Source organism: Capra hircus, chromosome 2, assembly GCF_001704415.2.
Source record: "Capra hircus breed San Clemente chromosome 2, ASM170441v1, whole genome shotgun sequence".
Lineage (NCBI taxonomy): Eukaryota > Metazoa > Chordata > Mammalia > Artiodactyla > Bovidae > Capra > Capra hircus.
Genome location: NC_030809.1, coordinates 56,135,695 through 56,158,861, shown reverse-complemented (window position 1 = coordinate 56,158,861; position 23,167 = coordinate 56,135,695). Strand labels below are relative to the sequence as shown.

The 23,167-nt window shown below is 40.9% G+C and overlaps 1 protein-coding gene across 4 annotated transcripts in view; it reads left to right on the top strand.

Annotated features, from left to right (window-relative positions):
- The window catches only part of MYO1B (myosin IB), a 192,233-nt gene that overhangs the window by 36,088 nt on the left and 132,978 nt on the right, over positions 1 to 23,167 (top strand). For all 4 annotated transcript variants that reach the window (XM_018061512.1, XM_005676279.3, XM_018061529.1 and 1 more), the window contains exon 3: positions 17,281 to 17,396. In XM_018061512.1, coding sequence (XP_017917001.1) covers positions 17,281 to 17,396 — 116 coding nt within the window. The remainder of the gene's footprint in view (positions 1 to 17,280; positions 17,397 to 23,167) is intronic.

The window sequence follows — 23,167 nt, the reverse complement described above, 5'->3', positions numbered from 1 at the left end:
ACCTTTGAGTTCTATTTCTTCCACTCTATAGTGTCTCTGTGTCTGGATATGAATTGGTTTATTGAGACATGCTTTATGTTTTCCTATTAGTGTGCAAACAATAGGAAGAAATATAAATAAATAAAAGGAGAGAACATAACTGATTTGTAACTTCTGTGAAACTAATATATTTTAAAAATCATATGCAAAGCTATATTTTATGTCTCATATAGCTTTCCTTTTCAGGTAGCAATCATGTTTCAAGGATAACGTTGGATAATTAATTTCTTAATGAAATAGGAGTCTGGGAATTGAACTTTTCCTCTTTCTTGATTTGAGTATTAGAGATAGGGGTAGGTTGACAGTAACAACAATGAGATATGTGGGTACTGCTTTGGAATATTAATTGGGTAACTGGCTACTAACCTAAGTTCAGAGATGCAGTTATGTAAACTGCTGATTCAGGTGGATGAGGTATAAAATGCTGTTGCTTTTATAACAGGGGGAAGGTGTGGTTTGGTTGGGTACTGAGGCCCCAGGTCACCTTTCCTCAGGCTATATCAGCTTTCAGGTGGGAAAACTGCACGGCTCTGCAGCTTTAATTGAAAGTGTGGTCTGATAGCAAATAAAAGACAGACTTTAAACATTGGTCTTTCAGGTGGAGATAGGAGAAATCAGTTATATCCCAACCTAACGCGGCTGATCATTTTTCTTTTTGGCTCTGAGAAGCAGAATTCCCTTTCAGGTGAATTGAGAATAGGATGGAGAGTAGAACATTACATGCATTCAAATACCTGATTTGTTGTACCCACTAAAAATAAAACAGTCTCCTTTTAAACAAAATGCCAAGTGTTAACATTCATGAGTCTTTAGCAGACGAAATGTCTGGGTTTCAGCCTTACATAATTTTATTTTCTGGCTATTTTAGGAATCTTCTTTCTAGTATAAAACAAAAGCAGAAAATTGCTTTCTACTTCCAGATATTCATATAATTAATGTTTTCCATGATGCTTTGGACCTATCATTTCCATGATGTTTGTGCCTTCATTTTGTAACTTTAAACACATCATATTGGAGGCTTCAGTTCAGTTCAGTTCAGTTGCTCAGTCGTGTCCGACTCTTTGCGACCCCATGAACCGCAGCACTCCAGGCCTCCCTGTCTATCACCGGCTCCTGGAGTCCACCCAAACCTATGTCCATTGAGTCGGTGATGCCATCCAACCATCTCATCCTCTGTTGTCCAACTTCTCCTCCTGCCTTCAATCTTTCCCAGCATCAGGGTCTTTTCAAATGAGTCAGCTCTTCACATCAGGTGGCCGAAGTATTGGAGTTTCAGCTTCAACATCAGTCCTTCCAATGAACACCCAGGACTGATCTCCTTTAGGATGGACTGGTTGGATCTCCTTGCAGTCCAAGGGACTCTCAAGACTCTTCCAACACTAGGCATTCTCTATTTTAAGCAAAAAAGGGGAAAAAAAAAGTAGCTTTTATAGGGTAGTGTGTGTTGTATGACTTTTTTAAAGATGGGAGGTATATGACATGTACATGTTAGTATATTTGTATGAATAAAAAGAAAGGCATGCTAACTTTCAGTTCAGTTCAGTTGCTCAGTCGTGTCTGACTCTGCAACCCCATGGACTGTGGCATACCAGGCTTCCCTGTCCATTACCAACTCCCAGAGCCTACTCATATTCATGTCCATTGCATTGGTGATGCCATCCAATCATCTCACCCTCTGTCATCCCCTTCTCCTCCTGCCTTCAATGTTTCCCAGCAGCAGGGTCTTTTCCAATGAGTCAGTTCTTCGCATCAGGTGGCCAAAGTATTGGAGTTTCAGCTTCAGCATCAGCCCTTCTAATGAGTATTCAGGACTGATTTCCTTTAGGAATGACTGGTTGGATCTCCTTGCAGTCCAAGGCACTCTCCAGAGTCTTCTCCAACACCACAGTTCAAAAGCATCAATTGTTCGGCACTCAGCTTTCTTTATAGTCCAACTTTCACATCCATACATGACTACTGGAAGAACCATAGCTTTGACTAGACAGACCTTTGTTGGTAAAGTAATTTCTCTGCTTTCATAGCTTTTCTTGCAAGGAGTAAGTATCTTTTAATTTCATGGCTGCAGTTACCATCTACAGCAATTTTGGAGCTCAAAAAAGTAAAGTCTGCCACTGTTTCCACTGTTTCTCTATCCATTTGCCATGAAGTGATGGGACCAGATGCCATGATCTTTGTTTTCTGAATGTTGAGCTTGTAAGCCGCCTTTTTCACTCTCGTCTTCACTTTGGTCAAGAAGCTTTTTAATTCCTCTTCAGCAATCTTGATTCCACCTTACGCTTCATCCAGCCCAGCGTTTCTCATGATATACTCTGCATATAAGTTAAATAAGCATGGTGACAATATATAGGAGACTTGATGTACTCCTTTTCTGACTTGAAACCAGTCTGTTGTTCTATGTCCTGTTATAACTATTGCTTCTTGACCTGCATACAGATTTCTTTGTTTATTTGTATGAATAAAGAGAAAGGCATGCTAACTTTAGTACCGTACTAATTTAGTGTGGGTGGGTTTAGGCATGTTGACTTTAGTTGGGGGAGGGGATTGGATACGGGGACAGGGAAAAGTTATTACTCTTTTAGACCTCTGTATTATAGGATTTGTTAAGTCAAGCATGTATTGGTTTTGTAATTAACTAAAAATATAGGACAATGAATTTGATCATCCCACCTCTGTAACCCCACAAATTGTATATACCATCCTTGGGAAATCTGTTTTTTGGCCTTTATTCTGATATTTGTGCTTTGCTTTTGTTTGTGGTTTTGCTATAAAACTGTTTAGCCTGGTATCAAAGGCCAAGTTAATAACATGTGATATTTTACTATCTTGCATTTCATTTTGTTTTTTAATTCTTTCCCAGAAAGATACAGGTTTTTTTTTTTTTTTTAAGTCCCTGTCATAGTCTCCTGGCTTTATTTCATTCTGTAAAAGTGTGTGATGTTCTTGCGTGATCCAGCATGCAAACATATTGAATAGTCATTTGCTTGTTCATGCTGTGGTTGATAAGGGGGCCCGTGAATGGAGGGCTGTGTGGCCCAGATTTCAGAACTCTGTCTCTGCTCAGAGCTTTTACAGCTCTAGATCCGAGGACGTGCACTTCCATCCTGCCGTCCACCCTCCTGCTGCCACCACCCTATCTTGAGGTAAGAAATAGTCCCTTCCTTCACAGAGTTCTCACAGGATCACGTCTCTAGAGCATTCATAATCACTAGTGATCCTGTCAGGTAAACCTGGAACTCTGGGTAGGCCATTGAGTCACACATACTCTTCAGTCCAAGTCACCACAGGTGACTGTGGCCAGGTGACCAGAAGGAGCTGAATGGCTTAAGAAAATGTTGACTCTGAGGTTTGGGGAAGTAAGTAAAGTCACTCAGTCGTGTCCGAATCTTTGTGACCCCGTGGACTGCAGACCACCAGGCTCCTCAGTCCATGGGATTCTCCAGGCAAGAATACTGGAGTGGGTTGCCATTTCCTTCTCCAGGGGATCTTCCCAATCCAGGGATTGAACCCAGGTCTCCCGCATTGGAGGCAGACGCTTTAACCTCTGAGCCACCAGGGCAGATGGGTTAACAGACTGTGGGCAGGGCTGGTGGGGGAAGAAGAGGGTGGAAAGAATTGAGAGAGCAGCACTGAAACATATGCATTACCGTATGTAAAATTAGATAGCCAGTGGAAATTTGCTGTATGATCCAGGAAGCTCAAATCTAGTGCTCTGTGACAACCTAGAGGGTTGGGAGGTGGAAGGGAGATTCAGGGGGGAGGGGACATATGTACGCCTATGGCTGATTCATGTTGTTAGATGGTAGAAACCGACACATTTTAAAGCAATTATCCTCCAATGAAAAATAAATTTAAATTAAAGAAAAAAGACAACAAAATAGGTGGATTGTGTGTAAGTAGGTTAAATAGTCTACTGAATACAGGAGTTGATGCTGACCAGACCCTCTGCTGTCAGCCCCTCACAGGCTTCGTGCGTGCGTGAAAGTCACTCAGTTGTGTCAGACTCTTTGCGAGCCCATGGACTATACAGTCCGTGGAATTCTTCAGGCAATAAGACTGGAGTGCATAGCCTTTCCCTTCTCCATGGGATCTTCCCAACCCAGGGATCTGGGTCTCCCACATTGTGGAGGGTTTCTTTATCAGTTGAGCCACAAGGGAAGCTGCACAGGCTTGGTAGGGAATTCTGTAGTAAAGTGGCTTTATTGGTTGGTGGTGTTACCAGGCTGAAGGACACGCCCTGTGAGAAGCACTTATTACTGAAATTCTCAGCTTGAAGTGCACCCAGAGGCACACTTCTTAAGCTTTTTCTCCTGGTGAACTCCTCAAGGCAGGGCAGAGTAAACAGGGGCCCCAGGGGAGAAGGGTGTAGTTGAAGTCCATCAACTTGAGGGAGATTGTGTTGAAATCTTTGCTCCTGAAGTCATCTCAAGTTTTCTTTTAGTCTGTGATGCATATGGTTTTTTTTTTTTTAATCTGCTGTGCTTCTTGCAGCCCTCCTTTGAAGTGTTTTTGGTGCTGACAAGCCCTTTGAGTTTGTTTTCTATCTGATTGTCAGGATGGTGATCATCTAGCCGCTGAAGTCTGAATTAGTACACTTTCAGGATCTCATGTTCAACGAGTTGTAGCTGTGAAAGGACTGCTTTGAATGTCTTGATAAAAATTGTCTTGATCTTTAGAGGCTGGTACTAGAATTAGGATCCTCATAAAAGTAGGATCTGGTATTTTATGAAAGATATTAATGCATGCTTCAGGATTATCTGTTCTTTTCTTTGAGTTGGGTTCACACACTGATTTTAAAAGGCTGGAGTTGGTTTATCACTGTCTGTAGTCTGGCAGAGTCTCTAAATCTGAGACAGTTCCAGATATTGACGTGGTCCTCGTGGGAAGACTGTTCCACTGGAGATGGATGGAGGAGGATCGGGTGAGAACAGATAGAGGGCATGTTGGTCCGCTGGGGTAACGTGTAGAATCAGAGACTATTTGCTTTGATTCCTCACTCTTAGCAGAGTATGGTGCAGGCTGGGCCCAGCTGCAGGGCAAGCTGGTGCTCCAGCGGTCGCTGTGGGGTCAGCCAGTGGTGGGAAATGCTGGCTGTGACATTCCTGAGCCCTGCTCTGCTGTACTCTTTCCTGTCCTTTGTCAGACCTTCTTCCGGCGCCCCGCCCCCGCCCTCAGCCAGATGGGATAGTGGCAGGATTTCAGGTGGACTGGTAATGCAGGAGACCCAGCCAGACGTGATGCTGTTTTTAGGGTCACTGGTCAGGACTGTGGTTCTGTTCAGAAACAGGAAAGGTGCAATTTAGGCAAGAACAAGGCCCAGGGCAAATTTGGAAACTAAAGAACCAAGGTGTCCATTCTCTGACAGGAAGTATTTTTGATGCTGACAAGTAGATTTAGTTTTTTTTCTATCTGATTGTCAGGCGGGCATCATCCAGATATAGAGGTTTGATTCAGTCCAATTTTAGGATCTTAAGTCAAACTAATTGTAGATAAGACTGCTCTCAAAGTCTAGTGAAAAGTGTCTTAATTTTTAGAAGTCAGTAGTAAAATTAGGATCCATATAAGGATGAGATTCAATGCTCTTATGAAAGATATTTAAATGTAAGTATATTTGGTTTAAAATATTGCAAAGCAAGTGAAAATAATTCTAGTTAACATTTATATATTTATTTGAAGTGTCAAAGTCACTTTTCATTTATGCACATGAAAATTCCTACCTCCTGAGAGTAACATTTATTCCTGAGAATTTGGTATAAATGGTGTACTATTTTTTTCTTGCTGCAGAATAGATTGCCTCAAATTTAGTGACCTAAAATAATGTACATTTATTATCTGACTCTTTTTTTGGGATGGCTTAGCTGGGTCCTCTGCTTGGGGCCTCAGAATGCTGCCATCAGGGTATAAGCCAGGACTGCAGTCTCACTGGAGGCTCGTCCCTTTTCCGGGCCCACAGGGTTGTTGCCAGAGTTCAGATGTCCACTTAGTGCTATTCCTGCTACCTAGACGTTCTCCAACTTTTTTTTTTTTTTAATTTCCTTAACAGCCTTGAAAAAATTTTTTTAACAGCCTTGAAAAAAATTATAAAAATAACAAATGCTTTTGGGAAAACAAACAAACAAAAAACAGGTAGTGTAGGGATACATAACATAAAAATGTAATTTTCTTATTTCAGTACCCTAGTCCCATTTCTAGAAGTAATACTAGTTAGGTAGGTCATCTTCCAGATCATGTAAGTTTGATTTAAAATGAAAATTTTTTGTTTTGGTTTGTTTTAAAATTGGAAATAGGAGGTTCTCCTTCATCTAAATGGATCAGTCTTTCCCAGAGAACCCAGACCCCGCAAAGTTGTGTGAAACAAGAACCTTCTTTAATGCCACCTTCTGTCATGCCTTAACCAAACAGAGGAAGAAGGAGGGACTCCTGAGCTGGTGGAGTGAAATGCCTAGACTTAGTTTGTGAGGGATTCGTAGTGAGTATACTCTGCCTGCTTGGCTAGCTGAAAAGGTAGATTGTTAAGGAAACATGAAGAACAAATCATGTGTTTTCAGGAGTGTAGCTTTGGTGTTTGGAATGGAGTCATAGCATTAGGAAGCTAGATAAAGCTTCCTAGTGCTGTGAAAAACAGCAGATCACTAGGCTGTTGTGTCTACTTTCTGAGCACAGTCTAACTCTTGGACTGTTTTGTAATGCTTTTCAAAACAATTATTTTTTGGTAAAAGCTTGCCAGTTTCAACTTGTCCAAGCTCTCTTAAAATCTTTGGTGATTGGAAAAATTTTTCCTCTTTAAACTTGCAAAATCGACACATGTTTATCTGTTATTTGCCAGGCCTAGAGAGTTGTTTCTTCATGTAGGCACTATTATTTGATATATTTGTTTAATATTTATAATATATTAATGTAAATGTTCTGATTGAAGTCATACCTGAATTTCAATTTGGAGGGAAACTAAGGCTTCTCTGGTGGCTCAGCGATAAAGAACTTGACGGCAATATAAGAGATGAAGTTTTGATTCCTGGGTCAGGAAGATCCTTTTGGAGAAGGAAATGGCAACCCGCTCCAGTATTCTTGGGATTACCTGGTGGCTAAAACGGTAAAGAATCTGCCTGCAGTGCAGGAGACCTGGGTTCAATCCCTGGGTCGGGAAGATCCCTTGGAGAAGGAAATGGCAACCCACTCCAGGATTCTTGCCTGGAGAAGCCCATGGACAGAGGAGCCTGGCGGGCTACAGTCCATGGGGTCCCAAAGAGTCCAGTGCGGACTGAGGAACTAACACTTTCACTTTCAATTTCCAGTATTCTTGCCTGGGAAATCCCTTGGACAAAGGAGCCTGGCAGGTTGCAAAGGGTCGGGCATGATTGAGTGACGAACACAGAATGTTTAAGTTTTACTAGAGTCTTATGCACTATATATTTTAAAACTATCTTCATTTTACATATGAAGAAAGAGATTCAGCAAACTTGAGTAACCTGACCAGGGTCACATAGCGGTAAGAGATAGCACAGGGATTCACACCCAGAAAGTCTGGATCTGTAGTTCTTATTAACAGTCCTGCTGACTTTACAGTTAACATGCACATCAGTGATACCACTAATAGGGAAGGATTCTCAGCCTGCAGAGTGCTGTTCAACATAATTGAGTATGATACTGAAGAATGTGTGGGTTTGGAGCAAGGCAGTCTCAGCAACCCAGACAGATAATGGAAGTGATAATCAGTATTCCTGCCATGGGTTGAGTGAGCATTCAACGGTGCAGTGACATGAACTAGTGTGGCAGGGAACAAGTATGTTCAGTTCTAAACTAGGTGTTCCCTAGTCAAAGAAAAGTGACAGCAACCTTTAGGATGGTGTTTTTATCTCTGGAAGATGGGAGAAGATCTTGGGAGGAGATTGATTTTCATCCTGTTCACTGGACAGCTGCATGTGGTCCTTGACCTTTGAGAGCACAGAGTAGGGCGACTTCCTCTCTGGTGGCCCACTGGTTAAGATTCTGTGCTTTCACTGCAGGATCTTAAAAAAAGAGGATGAAGCATGGAGTAGAGGAAGCAATTCAGCACAGGAGATGTATGCCCAGTTCATGTGGCTGATTCAGCCCTCCCTTCTATATATGTGTCTATTTCTGCTCTTACATCTATAGTACAGATAGGTATTAATGATAATCCTAATTTCTAAGGAGAGGCTCTTTTGTTCATTCAGCTCCGTTGTGGAGGGGTTGGTGGGTGAGACACAATGTGGCATATTGGGAAAGGTGTGGGCTGACAGACCAAGGTTGTATCTTGGCCACTCACAACCACTGTGACCACTGAAGTAAGTGATGGTCAGTTCTTTCATCTACAGTATAGGTGTCTTGATGCTTATCTTGTTGAGTTGTGTTGGACATTAAGAGGCATTTTAGCTCAGTGCTTGACACATAGTTGGAGTGGAGTACCTAGGTGGGGCCGTGACCATCAGAAAATCTTAGAAACCCAGAATGACTTTAGTCCAAGATTTGGGACCCTGAGATTTTCTTATAAGTAAAATCTCTCTCTCTCTCTTTCCCCTTCTCTGACTCTTTCTTTGTCCCTCCCTACTCCCGTTTTCCCCTTGTCCCTCCTTCTTTGGTATTCATCATACAGATCTCATTTTTGTTGGATTGCTGTTGTTGTTTACTTTCTAAGCTGTGTCCAGCTCTTTTGTGGCCCCAAGGACTGTAGCCTGTCAGGCTCGTCTGTCTATGGGATTTTCCCAGACAAGAATACTGGAGTGGATTGCCAATTCCTTCTCCAAGGGATCTTCCTGACCCAGGGATAGAACCTGAGTCTCCTGTATTGGCAGGTGAATTCTTTACCACTGAGCTACCAAGGAAGCCTTTTTGTTGGATTACTACTTTCAGTTAGCTGCATAATATTATTTTCAAGACTTGTAGCTGGTAGCAAAGCTGTAATGTGGGACCACTCTGTACTTTCGTTAAGAGAGTCTTAAAAATGGTGCATATTTGGAAAATACTTATTCATTACAAAGTTTATTTCAACGGAGTTGAGGTAGTATTGTGTTATCCTGCTCTGAAATAAAACTGCCCGAGGTGATATTTTTAGTTGGTATTTCAGTGCAGCATAGAACTCATATATAGTTCTTTAATTCATAGTCTGAAATGACTGGCAGCCCAAGAACAAAGGATTATCATATGGTGGTTAAGGCATGTCTCAGACTAGACTGACAGGGACCAGGCTAACCTGATAAACCTGCTAGTCCAAGGCCAGTGATTGATGGCACAGCATAGATAAAAAGGTGAACAGGGCTTGGTTCTTTCCTCCAACTTTGAATTGAGAAGTACTGGAAAAAAATATTTATCAACAGGAGCAGAGGCTGGCAGTCATGATGTAGTGAGGCCATGATGGGCCATATACAGGCAGAAACCTTGAATAAGTCTTTGCAGTGGGCCAGCTATGGAGTAGAAAGTGAGAAGATCAGTCAGTAGCAGGCCCAGAAAAAGCAGAAACATGAGCAGGGGATGAGCACGGGATGAGCACGGGATGAGCACATGGATACTGGGCCTGGAAAGGAGGTCTTCACAAACTCAAGTTGCTTTATTCTGTAATGCACTCTTATACTCATCCACACTCACTCTTGGGTGGGCTTGGGTCCCAGCTTTTCTGGTAGCTCAGGGATGGGTTCCTCGGGGAGTTCCTGAGTGTGTCATTATTATAATAGAACTTTCTGTACTTGATGTAACTAGAGAGCGTCTCTGTGCCCAGCAGCTGACAGAGCCTGACCAAATCATAATTCTCTCTTCTGGCATCACAGACTCTGGTGAGAGTGTTGACGTGAAACTGTCTCTGCCACTAAGTGTGAGAGCTTTGCTAGGTTTTTAAAACCTTCTAAAATCTTCAGTTTCTTCCTCTGTGAAAATTAGGCTGTTATTCTTCTATACCACAAATCTGTTCTTTAGACTGGGCTTGTGAGGTGTACTTACTGAATTCCATTGTTCTTGATATAAGATCCAGATAGAAGCCTAATTGTTATTGGCCTTATGTTTATAATTTTTCACATAGGCAGGCAGCTTTTCACAATTTTGAATTGTGTCTGAAAAACCAGCTGAAGAGTTTGGTAGACCAAACTGTCTTTCAAAAACCAAGACACATGTCTAAACCAAAAATGCTGTGGCAGGTAATGTTTTAATGTCTTGTGATCAAATTCCCAAGATCCAAGACCCGAGAAGAGGGTAAATTCCTCCATGTGAAGTGAGTAGCATGTTGTCATTGCTGCAGATTCCACCAGCTTTTCTTATCCAGGCATTTTGTGTATCTCAGGCTTTTCATACCAACTTATTAAGACCATACATACCTCATGCACCCCTCTGATATTGGTAACTCACCTGTTCCCTGTATACAGAGACCATTTGGTAAGACCATTTGGTAAGTGTCTAGGGCTCATTGATGAATTTAACTGAGATACTCGAGTCCAGAGTTGGCTGTTTATAATAGCCAGTAGATTTCCAGTAGAGTCAAACTGTGAGTTTCCCTAATCAGAGTAGATAATATTGATGGAATACTTGCTGTGTGTCAGGTGCTGTGGTTTGTGTTTAACACACAATCTCATTTAACCCTCAGGTTGGACAAGGGGAAGAACCAGTCTTGTCCTCCTTGTCCAGAGATGAAACTGCAGTTGGAGAGGTTCAATAATGCACCCAGGTTCACATAAAAACTAAAAAACTTTGCTAGATAACATTTGAAGCCTTGTAATGTTGTATGGCATAGAATCTGAGCATAAAGCTCAATATGTAAGTCAGGATGTTGTTGTTCAGTCGCTCAGTCGTGTCTGGCTCTTTGCGACCCCCATGGACTGCAGCATGCCATGCTTCCCTGTCCTCCACTGTCTCCTGGAGCTTGCTCAAGTTTATGTCCGTTGAGTGGTGATGCCATCCAACCATCTCATCCTCTCCCACCCTGTTTTCCTTTTGCCTTCAATTTTACCCAGCATCAGGGTCTTTTCCAATCAGTTGGCTCTTTGCTTCAGGTGGCCAGTGTATTGGGGCTTCAGCTTTAGTATCAGTCCTTCCAATGAATATTCAGGGTTAATTGCCTTTAGGACTGAATGGTTTGATCTCTTGCAGTCCAAGGGGCTCTCAAGAATCTTCTCCAGCACCACAATTCGAAAGGCTTTTTAATGGGCAAAGGGTGACTTGGGTTCAAATTCAGTCAGTTTCATCATCTAACCCCTTCACCCTACACACTGATTTTTACTTCAAAACTGCCTCCAGACTGAAGCTCAGACTCTTCACCGTGACATTTGAAGCTGTCTGCAATTTGATCCCAGTCTTATTTTCTAGGCTGTTATTCACAGAAGGTCTTTGTTCGAGGTAAGCTGTTTGTTTCTCTTTGTCTGAAGTGTGGCTGGGTGGGCCTTTATGTTGCTATCCATGTTTTAATCCTTGCTATAAGCATGTGTTGAATTTCCTTTTTTTAAAGGCTGAATACTATTCCATTATATCTGTCTACCATATTTTGTTTTCCCATTTATCCATCTGTGGACACTTGGGTTACTTCTGCCTTGTGGTACTTGTGAGCCAAAGTTGAACCTGGGTGTGCAGATATCTGCTTTGAGTCTCCAGCAATTCATAGTTTAAAAAATATATATATTTGAAGCATACAACAATCTTAGCAAAAAAATTTTTTAAAAGGGAGGGTTCAACTGTGATCTGAAAACCAAATCTCATGCTACTGTTTGGGGGAATGCTACTTTATCTGAATTTTGCCCGTCCTTTTAGACCTGCCCAAGTCCTCCAACTTCTGGAACATTCTTGGACCTCTGGAGTTGACAGTGACCTTCATTTAAACCCAAAGCACTCCTTTAGAAAGAAGACTAATGCATTCATTTAGCTAAGAATCACTTAAATCCTGTTTCATCTATTTTTGTGGCTAGAGTGGATAACCCTTAAACTTTATGTTTTATGATATAGAAGTCTTACCTCCTAAGCTCTGTTATAATCTCCTCAGGGCACAGGGCACAGGCCACAGGAGTGTCTTACATTTTCACTGTGCCTAATAGGATATTTTGCATAAAGAAGGCTCTTGCAAAATTTGCCGCTTACTTGTTAAATGCTGTAGCCTGAATTCAGTCAAGACAATGTGGTTGTGCAGCCTTGTGAAAGGTTATATTTACTTTATTTGAGTGCTGACCCAGTCTGGATTTGAACTATTATTACTTTAGAGGTGAAAAGAACATGACTTGGAGATTGGGACTTGGAGAACTCCAACATGTTCTTGAATATTTTTTGATGAAATTTTAGACTAAATAATTAGCATTAAGTAAACTATTTAAATAAACATGACCTGTTCCATTGCCACCTTGCTGATTCATTTCTCTCAAGTTAAAATGATGATTGTGACACAGTGTCTTGCGTTTCTTCAAGATGTAGGCACAACTTTATGTGCTGGAATAAACATGAAAAAAAATTCTTTTCCGTTGAGATAAAAAATTTTCCTGTAACTAGAAGATCTTCTCTCCCCTTTCTTTTTTGTTTATTTCTGGTGGCGTAAGGATGTCCGCATTCCTCAGATAGTCAGAAAGAGGCTTCTGCCCAGCAGAGTCACTCTGTTAAACAAAGGTGAAGACCCTGTTGTAAGGCATTGTACAACACAAGTTCCTGTGATGAGGTGTTCTTGGCCACTTTTTGCCAAAGCTTCCCAGGCCTGACAGCAGCATGGGTTGTGTGCTCTCATGAAAAGAGAACAGATTCTTGGCTCTTTGTCCTGATTCCACTTTTGTTAGATAATGTGGTCATACCACTTAACTTCTTTGTGCTCCATTGTTAAGGACATTGAGATGGAGACTTCATTTCTGTCTCATGGGGATTTAGGAAGAGTTTAGTAAAAAGGTGCTTCAGTGTATATTATATACAAGAAACTTTAATAACTGTGGGGGTGAGTTTTTAAGAAACTGCGGTGACTGTAAATAAATGGCCAAAATTCGTTCTGAAGAAAGGAAGAAGCTGACATAGGGGATGCCAAATTAGAGCCTCAGCAGAACAGGGGCTTCAGAAAGATTTTGGAAGAATCTGATATTTGAAAAGAAGCCTCCAAGTAATCATCATGGTGAAAATAAGTCACTGTAGGATTTCCTATGGTATTTATGGTTTATTTATAGTTTTATGTTCAATTTCACATGGGGAATTGAAATATAAGCTTTCAGGGTTAGGGCTTCTAAAGATCTTAATGTTGCATTGCAAAGAACTATGATATGAAGATGCGACACCTTTGTGACTGTTCTGTATGTTTGCTAGCGTTTCGTGAACCTGGTGTTGTGGAAGAATGTGTATACAGTTCTGCATAGTTGAGACACACAAAATATTAAAACCGTAAAAAGGCTTTCCTTTTTAACTTGAAAAAAAAAGTGTTTCCGGTTAGATATCTTTCCGAAATGTATTGCATGTGTCGCTGTCAATGGAAATAAAATACTGTCTATCTCGTTTTGGCTCTTAACTGTTAGGCTGTGTTCTGACTCAGTGCTGTAATAAAGCACTCAGGGCCAACTGAGCTGAGCTATTGGCTCTTATTCTAAATGACTCTTCATTTTTATACTTTTAGAATTGTTTTGACCACTTCTTACTCCTTTTCTTTTTTCTTTGCGTTTCTCTTTTTCCCCCTTTTCCCCCCTGTCTCTCTTTTCCCATTAGTGGCTGTTGTTTTTCTGAGGGTGGGAACTTGTAATCTGGTATATCGACTGTATGCAAACTCTTATGTGCATATTACACGTGTGTTTTTTGGAGAGAGAAGGTTCATAGCTTTCACTGGCATCTCAAAGCCATCGACAGCTAAAAGATGAAGTGCTCAGTTAGCAGTATTTTTTAAAATGCAAGATTGAGCCTTTAAGTGATGAAAACCATTTAGTGGGTTAGGACCACCAGTTTTAAAACATTTTGTAATGAAAATGAATAGCGTTGAACAAAGAATATCAGTACACTGCATATGATAAGGATATTTATGGTTTTCTAAACTTCTATTTCATACATATGTATACATGGATGTGTATGTAAATATACATTCAAGCACAAGTACTTGGTTGTGATGAAAGTATTTTTTACACTGAGTCATAGTCAATGTTTGAAACATACTGCCATGGAAAGGCCCCAGTTTACAGATGCAGCCGCTGTTTCTCTGTAGTGTACTGAGATGCCATATGCTGAGTTTATTATAAATGTGGCTCAGATGAAAGTAACTGAAGCTGGGAGAATTTTCTTTTCTTTTTGAAGTGTTCATGGAATTAATTACATAGGACAATTTAAAGGGGAGGGTGAAATAGAAGATAGGCCAACACAGCTGTGTTTGAAAGGAAAACCTGGTCCTGTGAGCCCTGAGGGTGAAGGCATCAAGCAGTGTTTTTAACCTTGGTTACTTGGTTCTTTTTCTGGGGAGAAAGATGCGAATGCCTGGCCCTTCTCTAGACAGTTGAAATAGAATCTCTGAGGATGAGGTTCTGGAAGAACTTTCCTGTAGAGTGAAATGCTTGGTCCTTGCACTGTTTGTCTGTCTGGGCCCTTTCCTCTGGATTCCGGATTGTGGTCTGGAGAGCGGAGCCTGTGGGGTGCCTGGCCTCCAGTAAAGATTTCAGTTTTCCCTGTCATCGCAGGAGGAGCCCTCTTTTGAGTATTATTTGGATATTTACAAGGCGCCGGTTCTGGAATTCTAGAGATATCTGAAGTATGAGATTGTTTTGACTTAGGAATGTTTGTACATTCTTGGTTTAATGTCTGCCCTTGAGAAGTGAGAGATAAACTTGCTAATTGAATGTGCCATTTGTGGAAAGGTAGCGTCTTTCTTCTCCATCTTCCCTTTGCCTTTTCTCCCCTCTCCTTTCCCTTCCCTTCCCTCTTCCCTCTTAGATGTCAGAGGCTGGGTCTACAGGGTGGTGAGAGTGGAGGGGGCCTTCCGTGTCTGGTGATGTGCACGCTTCAGGACTCAGGGTGCTGAGGGCTGGGAGTATGGAGGTGGTAAGCTAGGATTGCTGGGAGGTTGGTTACACGGAGTGAAAAAGGACATGGATTGGTCACATGCATCCATCCACCCACCGAGGGTAATGAGAACCAGACTTGCCCCTGGTGGAGAAGGTAGATAGAACCTAATTGGGAAGTGGTCTTTGCCATTATGTGAAGGAGTCCTTTTTGGTGTGATTAGCTGAATAGAAGAACAGGCTCTGGATTCCAGTAGGTGTTGATCTGTGAGCCCTTTTGGGACAGAGGGACCAGGTGGAGTGTGAATGCAGCACGGAAGAAGTCTTGGTAGGAATGAGCACATGTATGGATGTGAGAGTTGCACTGTAAAGAAATCTGAGCACTGAGGAATTGATGCTTTTGAACTGTGGTGTTGGAGAAGACTCTTGAGAGTCCCTTGGACTGCAAGGAGATCCAACCAGTCCATCCTAAAGCAGATTAGTCCTGAATATTCATTGGAAGAGATCTCTATTCTTTCCCATTCTATTGGGAAATAGACACCCTATACCCTAATTGCATGGGAGCTGAGAGTCTTTCTTTACAGCAGCAGTCTTGTCTGCTCTTGCTCAGATTGTATTCTTATAGGATGCTGCTGCTACTACTGCTAAGTCGCTTCAGTGGTGTCTGACTCTGTGCGACCCCATAGATGGCAGCCCATCAGGCTCCCCCGTCCCTGGGATTCTCCAGGCAAGAACACTGGAGTGGGTTGCCATTTCCTTCTCCAGTGCATGAAAGTGAAAAGTGAAAGTGAAGTTGCTCAGTCGTGTCCAACTCTTAGCGACCCCATGGACTGCAGCCTACTAGACTCCTCCATCCATGGGATTTTCCAGACAAGAGTACTGGAGTGGGGTGCCATTGCCTTCTCTGACCTTATAGGATGAAAATAGATATAAAAGTGACCTGTTCCGTTTTCCAGGTTGGGGGAAAAGGCTTTTATAATTAAAATAATTGTGACCCACGTTTTGAAAAAAAGATCAGAACATTTTTACTCTTCTGTTTTCTATTCTGTTTAATTTTCTAGAAAGATCTAACAGTTTCCTTGAATCCAGTGGTGATAGTTCTGGAAAAACTTGCTTAAAAATGTCACCTTTTGCTGCTTGACCCTAGAAAGGTGGGGAAGTTGGAAGTGAGCTTTTTCTTCTTTCCTTTCTTTTTTTACCTTTTTCTTAAAAAGCCTTTTCATAACTGACATCTTTTTGTTAGCATCTCCCTTCCTGCCGTCTTTATAATGTTGAAACTGAAAGGAAAAATGAGACTGCTAAGATGAGTTACAGTTAAGTAACTTTCGCTTGCAGCATTGTGCTAGTCTTTGTATAAAGTGACCTAACCCAACACTGTTTTTGCTGCTGAGAATTTAAGATCGAAATGGAAAAAAACATAAATAATGTTATGGTTTGCAGTGTGAGAGGGTTACTGTCTGCTAAGGTAACAGCATGGATCCTTCTGAAAGTACATTTAAATTCTACATTAAATTTAAATTCAACATGAAATGTACTCTTTCAGCAAGTACTTTTCAATTCTGGTATTGAAGCCCATTAGATGTAATATGAAATTATTTTGTTTGAGTGGTGGTGGTTTAGTCACTAAGTTGTATCAGACTTGTGTGACCCCATGGACTGTAGCCCGCCAGGCTCCTCTGTCAATGGGATTTTCCAAGCAAGATGCCCAAGGGAAAGCTGTTACTCTGATATTGAGTTATATGTGGTCTGAGCCCAGTGTAGAGATGGACAGACTATGTAAGGTCAGTGCCAAAGTCAAGGTCCCATTGGATAGGTATGGATGTGGGCAGGGAGGAGGGGAAGCCTGGGTCACTATAGACTGAAATTGGAGAATAAAGATGAGAGAAGGAAGCACCAGTTGTAGCTGGAATCTGGGAAAGCATAGTCTTGTTGACAATTAGCTGTGGTTGGTGACGAAATTTTTGGCAAGTATGGCAGGGTTGTGGAGGACTCTTATCCAGGATCATGAGTTAATCTAGAGATTTATTTTGAAAGCTTTTTTCAGTGTATAAATCTGTGCTTTCCATGTATCAGCAAAAGAAACATTATCGGCCATCTATCTTCAGAGATGTAAAGTGTTCTTGAAAAGTACAAAATGATCAGGCAGTAGAACTAGTGTTTTTATTTTTAAAATTTTGAAATTATTTTTAGGATGTACCACTGTTAAAACTTTTTATATTATACTGGAGTATAGTAGAACCAGTGTTTTTAAAAGGATAAAGCCATGCGACCCTAAGACGTAAGATGGTAAAATGGTTGTATTTTATTCTTTCTTTTGCAGACATACATTGGAAGTGTGGTTATATCCGTTAACCCATACCGGTCATTGCCCATTTATTCACCAGAGAAAGTGGAAGATTACAGGAACAGAAATTTCTATGAACTGAGCCCTCATATGTAAGTATGGTATTAAAGTATCAAGTTTCTCTTTCACTCCAGAGATGTTGAGTTGACAGATGTGTCCAGCTGTTTCCTTTGAGTCTCAGGAAAATGTTATTAGTCATTTTTAAAAACCAGATGAAGGAACATAGAAGCTAATTGTTACAGCTTATTATAAATTTAAAAAAAAAGAAGACTTCATTTGTCCTCAGGCTCTGTAAGTCCTGAAGTATTTGGTTTCAGTATGTAAAGTATTTTCTGTTAAAAATTCTGTGTAAGTAGCAGCTGCTGCTAATTATTTTTTCAAATAAAACAGGAATGTGCATTGTTTGTTATTATAAAGAGCCCAAGCAGTGTTTCCATGCCTTTGTTGGGTCAAGAAAGATACCAAGTGTTGGATTGTGTAATGGGTTTTGAGAAAAAGAAATAAATAATACCTTCAGTTTATAATCTTCATGGACATTGTTCACCAGATGTGTGTATTAGGCCTATGATTTCACCTTCCTTGAAGTTAGTCACTTGTTTGATTTTTCTGAGAAGGTCGCTTGTCATTGTAAATAATTCCCGTAAGTAATAATCTATAATTGGAGAAGGAAATGGCAACCCACTCCAGTATTCTTGCCTGGGAAATCCCACAGAGAGGGGAACCTGGTAGGCTGCAGCCCATGGGTTCGCAAGAGTTGGACATGACCTAGCGACTGAAACCAACCACCAGAGTTGGACATGACTTAGTGACTAAAACCAACCAACCAGTAATCTACACTAGTTACCTAGTGAGAAACCCTGAGCTGAAGTCAGAGAATCTGCAGAGTTTTAGTTGTGTCCTAGCAGAAAAGAATTTTCTGTGTATGATTGAAGATGGGCTCTATTATTTTTACTAGAAAATAAATCTGATAATTAAAGAAAATGCACACCACTGTCCAGATACTTATTTTAGGTTTTTTTTTGATAGTGGAGCATACAGTAATATTTTTGAACATTTGAAAGATTTAAATAATTTGTGGGAGTGGTTATTAAAACTAAACCCTGTATTTTACCAATCGAGTAGATTCTGATTATTCAGTTTTCTCCTAGGAGTATGTTTTGTAAGTGAATTTGTTTGATTTTGATCCTTAGCAAAAATAAAATCTGAAATTTGTTTGATAAAGTTTTCTTTATAAGTCCCTAGAATGAAATATCTTATTTGATGCCTTAAGATTTAAGTTCTCAGCCTTCAAGTCATGCCTTTTAAGTGCTTAGATCAGTTATATCAGTATTGTGCCAGGAGCTTAGGAGAAATTTAGTTTTCTAAGCCTTACCTCTGGTAGGCCAGGAATCTACATTTTACACAAGCTTTCCAGGTGATTCAGAGGTATTTGCAAGTTTGAGGACCTGTTGTGTCTTGTGTGTACGTGTGTGTGTGCACGCCCACATGTTCAGTCACTCAGTTGTGCCTGACTCTTTATGACCCTATGGACTGTAACCCACCAGGCTCCTCTGTGCATGGGATTCTCCAGGTAATACTGGAGTGGGTTGCCGTTTCCTCCTCCAGGGGATGTTCCCAACATCTCCTTCACTGGCAGGTGGAGTCTTTTACCATCGAGCCACCTAGGAAGCCATTGTCTTAGATATATATTTGCAGATGTTTTCCTTTCCTTAACTGCTTACTGCTTTTTACAGTAATAGCATTAATAATAATAGTAGCAGTAATAGCTTGTATTTATTGAATACTTACTGTGTGCAAGTACTTCTCTAAGTACTTGGCGTGTATTGTAACTCATGCCATTCTCAAAATAATTCTGTGACGTAGGTACTACTGTGTGTGCATATGTGTGTGCCAAATTGCTTCAGTCGTGTCCAACTCTTTGTGACCCTATGGGCCATAGCTCACCAGGCTTCTCTCTTCATAGGATTTTCCAGGCAAGAATACTGGAGTGGGTCTCCATTTCCTTCGCCAGGGGATCTTCCTAACTCAAGGATTGAACCTGTGTATCTTACATCTCCCGCATTGGCAGATGGGTTCTTTACCTCTGACGCCATCTGAGAGGGGAAATTGTCTCAGAATAATCACCCATTTACAAAGCCACCCAGCTCTGGGTTGAGGAGCAGGGATGTGAGAATAGCTAACCTGCCGTGCCTCTCAGCTGGAAATACATTCTGTCATTTTCACATTAGGCCTGTCACTGTGCAGTTTTATTCTGCTATCCTGGGGCCTATGTTCTGCATTCTGAGCTCTCCAGAATAACTTCGCTGTGCCTCGGTTTGCCTCCAGAGACTGCATCCATTCTTCCATTTGCAGCTGAAATCTCCACTTTGGGGTTGTTTAGTTGTATGCTAGATGTATACTCTAGAACACAGAAATTCATGCTCTGGAATATCCATTTTTATCCCTGCTCCTAAAGATTCTTATAAGAGCACTGCTTACCTGAATTCACCTTTTATCCCCAAGGGAAAAATACCACACCAGCAATAAATTCCCAGAGTGCCTATGATAAAGACAAGATATTTTTGCCATGCTCTGTAAAATAGTGGCTCAGTGGTAAAGAATCCGCCTGCAGTGCGGGAGATGCAGGTTTGATCCTTGGGTCAAGAAAATCCCTTGGGGAAGGAAATGGCAATCCGCTGTAGTATCCTTGCCTGGGAAATTCCATGGACAGAGGAGCCTAGTGGGCTGCAGTCCATGGGGTCACAAAAGAGCTGGAGGCAGCTTGACAACTAAACAGGAACATAAAACATTGTATGTGGGGTGAAAGGTACAATCTCACCTATTAAATCTGAAATCGCTAGGTTCATATCACAGCTCCCTCCCCACCTCACTTTTCATTCCTCAGCACATTCCTTCCCACCATCAGGTCATCTTTGCACATTCTGTGCCTTCTTCGGGGGAATGCTTTTCCCCTCCCTTTCCCCCAAGGCAGCTCTTGTCCTTTAGATCTTAGATTGCATTAGACCCTTTCCTTGCCAAAGTCAGATCTATTGCTCTTGTCACAATTACAGTTAAACATTTCTTTCAGACATTATTTGATTCCTGTCAGCTTTACCTGCCTTGCCAGCTTTTGCTCACCATAATTTTCTTAGCACCTGAAAATAAGTGTTCAAAATACATTGATCAAGACTTGGTTTGAGTCCCAGTTTTCCCATTATAAACTCGGTAACCTTGAGCAAATTACTTGAAAAAAAAAACTTCAACTCAGAAATTAAGTAATTTGCTGCATACAATGGGAAAATAACTCATAGGATTTTTGTGAGGGATAACTATCTAGAAGATACTTAGAAAATACAATTATCTGATATAAATACAGTGCTTAGCAGGGAATCCATTGTTATGGACAGCTGCTGCTATTAACAGTGATAAGTATAATAATTATTATAATAAGTGGGACACATTTCCAACATTTTGACAAGCTCTTCCTTACCATTTTCTCCTCCATGGTGGGACATTTTCACTTACTTTAATGCATTTTCCTTCATTATTGTTTGCGAATGTCCATCTTTGACAGCATTTGAAACAGGTTTCTGGTTTTTCCCTACTAAAACCCAACCTGACCTTTTCAGAGATAGCATCCACAAAGAGAGGATCTTTGTGGTATAAGAAGATGAGATGACTTTAAGCTTTTGATGCATTCTAATCATAACTACTTCAGGAATTTGGTTCCAGTTTGAATAAAAAATAACTTAAGTAGCTGCTCAAACCATGTCCCTTGAAAATTGCTGATTAATTTGCCTCATATTTTATGTGAAGTTTCTCTTGATCTGTTGTTCACTGTTAGTCTGCAAATCTGTCCAGATATTTCCCTCATAACTCAATGTGTTTTTGAAGATGTCCAGATATGGTCTTTCTTAAGTGTCAGACAACTGAAAAATATTTACATTCTACATAAGTATGTGACTTTCAGAGAGCGGAAATGTATAAATGAATAAAATGAAGATAAACAGTGGCTTCTTATCTATATTCCTTTAAAAAAATATTTTCTTAACTCATGAATGAGGGGTTAAATGGAGTAAATTAATTGTTAGTTATAAATGACCATCAATCACTTGTATAAATTATAGTTAGCTACAGACAAATCATTGGAAAAGACCTTGATGCTGGGAAAGATTGAGGGCAGGAGGAGAAAGGGGTGACAGAGGATGAGATGGTTGGATGACATCACTGACTCAATGGACATGAGTTTGAGCAAACTCTGGGAGATAGTGAAGGACAGGGAAGCCTGGTGTGCTGTAGTCCACGGAGTTGTAAAGAGTCGGACACGACTTAGTGACTGAACAACAACACAGACAAATTACAAGCAGTGTTACCTAATTTATGGAATCATATGTACATATATAGCACTTTCCTGGTGGTTCACACAGTGAAGAATCTGCCTGAAATGCGGGTGACCCGGATTTGATCCCTGGATCAGAAAATCTCCTGGAGAAGGAAATGGCAACCCATTCCATTATTCTTGCCTGGAAATTCCCATGGACAGAGGAGCCTGGAAGTCTGTAGTCCATGGGATTGCAGAGTCAAACACAACTGGACGACAAGACTAACACACCACATGTACACATATACAATAAATATACATAAGACAGGATTTTGAAGAATTTGTATGAAGAGGCTAATTGTTGTCTCTATTGAGTGGTATTATGGACATTTTTTAATGTTGTTTGTCTCGTTTGGTATTCTTTTATGTAAGAGCCATGCATTGCTTTTCTAATAAGAAAAATAAAGAATACAAGTAATTGGGGGGGAAAAAAAGCCAAAAATGGTTTTCTAGTGTCATAATCTCTTCTTTCCCCTCCTTTGAATTCCTGTCCCCTGGATGTTTGGAGCTACACCTCAAGCCTGATAACATTGGGTGGCTGGCTCTGCATAGGTGATACTGTTTACCTTTCTAATTGTGTAAGCCGTGTCTTTGCAGTGTGGTTTTTACAGTTTTTGCATATAAGGCATTTTTCTTAAATATCCTAGGGAGGACTTACATTTCAGACCACTTAGTAACTGTTCATGGAGAACTGCCTCAAAGGCCAAACCTCAGAGATGGGGAAGAATGATAGGGGAGAGAGAAGGGGGATGACTGAACTGGTCACTGTCCCCTCCACTCAGACTACCGTGGTGACATACACTTTCTGATACGTTGGTTAACTAAATCAACTGGCCTGTTCTTGGGTTATTGCTTTTTTTTTTTTTTTACCTTGCAGCACTAGATAGAGTTTATCACCCTCAGATGGATCTTCGTAAAATCAGAAAACTCCCTGGGCTCCCCGTTACTATCTGTGTGAACTCCAGGTTCCTTGGCTTACTGTTCAGGCTTCTGCCAGTCCAGCCTCAGTCCTCCTCTCCAGCCTAACCACCACTACATGCCTTCTGGAGTCACAGGTTTCCATGTCTTCTCCTTTCTACCTCTCCCACCTCATACCCCAACTCTACTGTTAACATCCTGCCTGTCTCCTAGGTTCTGTCTTAAAGACTTGATCAGCCCTAGACTGATCCACTGGTGACTTTTCCTGCCTCTGAATTCTTGGAACCATTCATGTGATCTTACACACCACCTTTCTTACTGTGGCTAATTGTGTTTCAGCATCATCCTCCTTAATGAGACAGAAGCTTCTATAGATCAGGAACTTTATTCTGTCCATCTCTATGGCTTTCTCAGTGCTTTTCTCTTAAGAGCTCCATAACTTGAGTACAAAAGAGGTTTTAAATAATGTTTCATTACATTTTGCTTGTATTATCTCTGACAATTCAAGGAAATCAAACTATTCTTGGAAGGCTATTTGCAGAGTTTATTCAAAACTTCATGTGGTATAATGAGAATTTTTTTTCA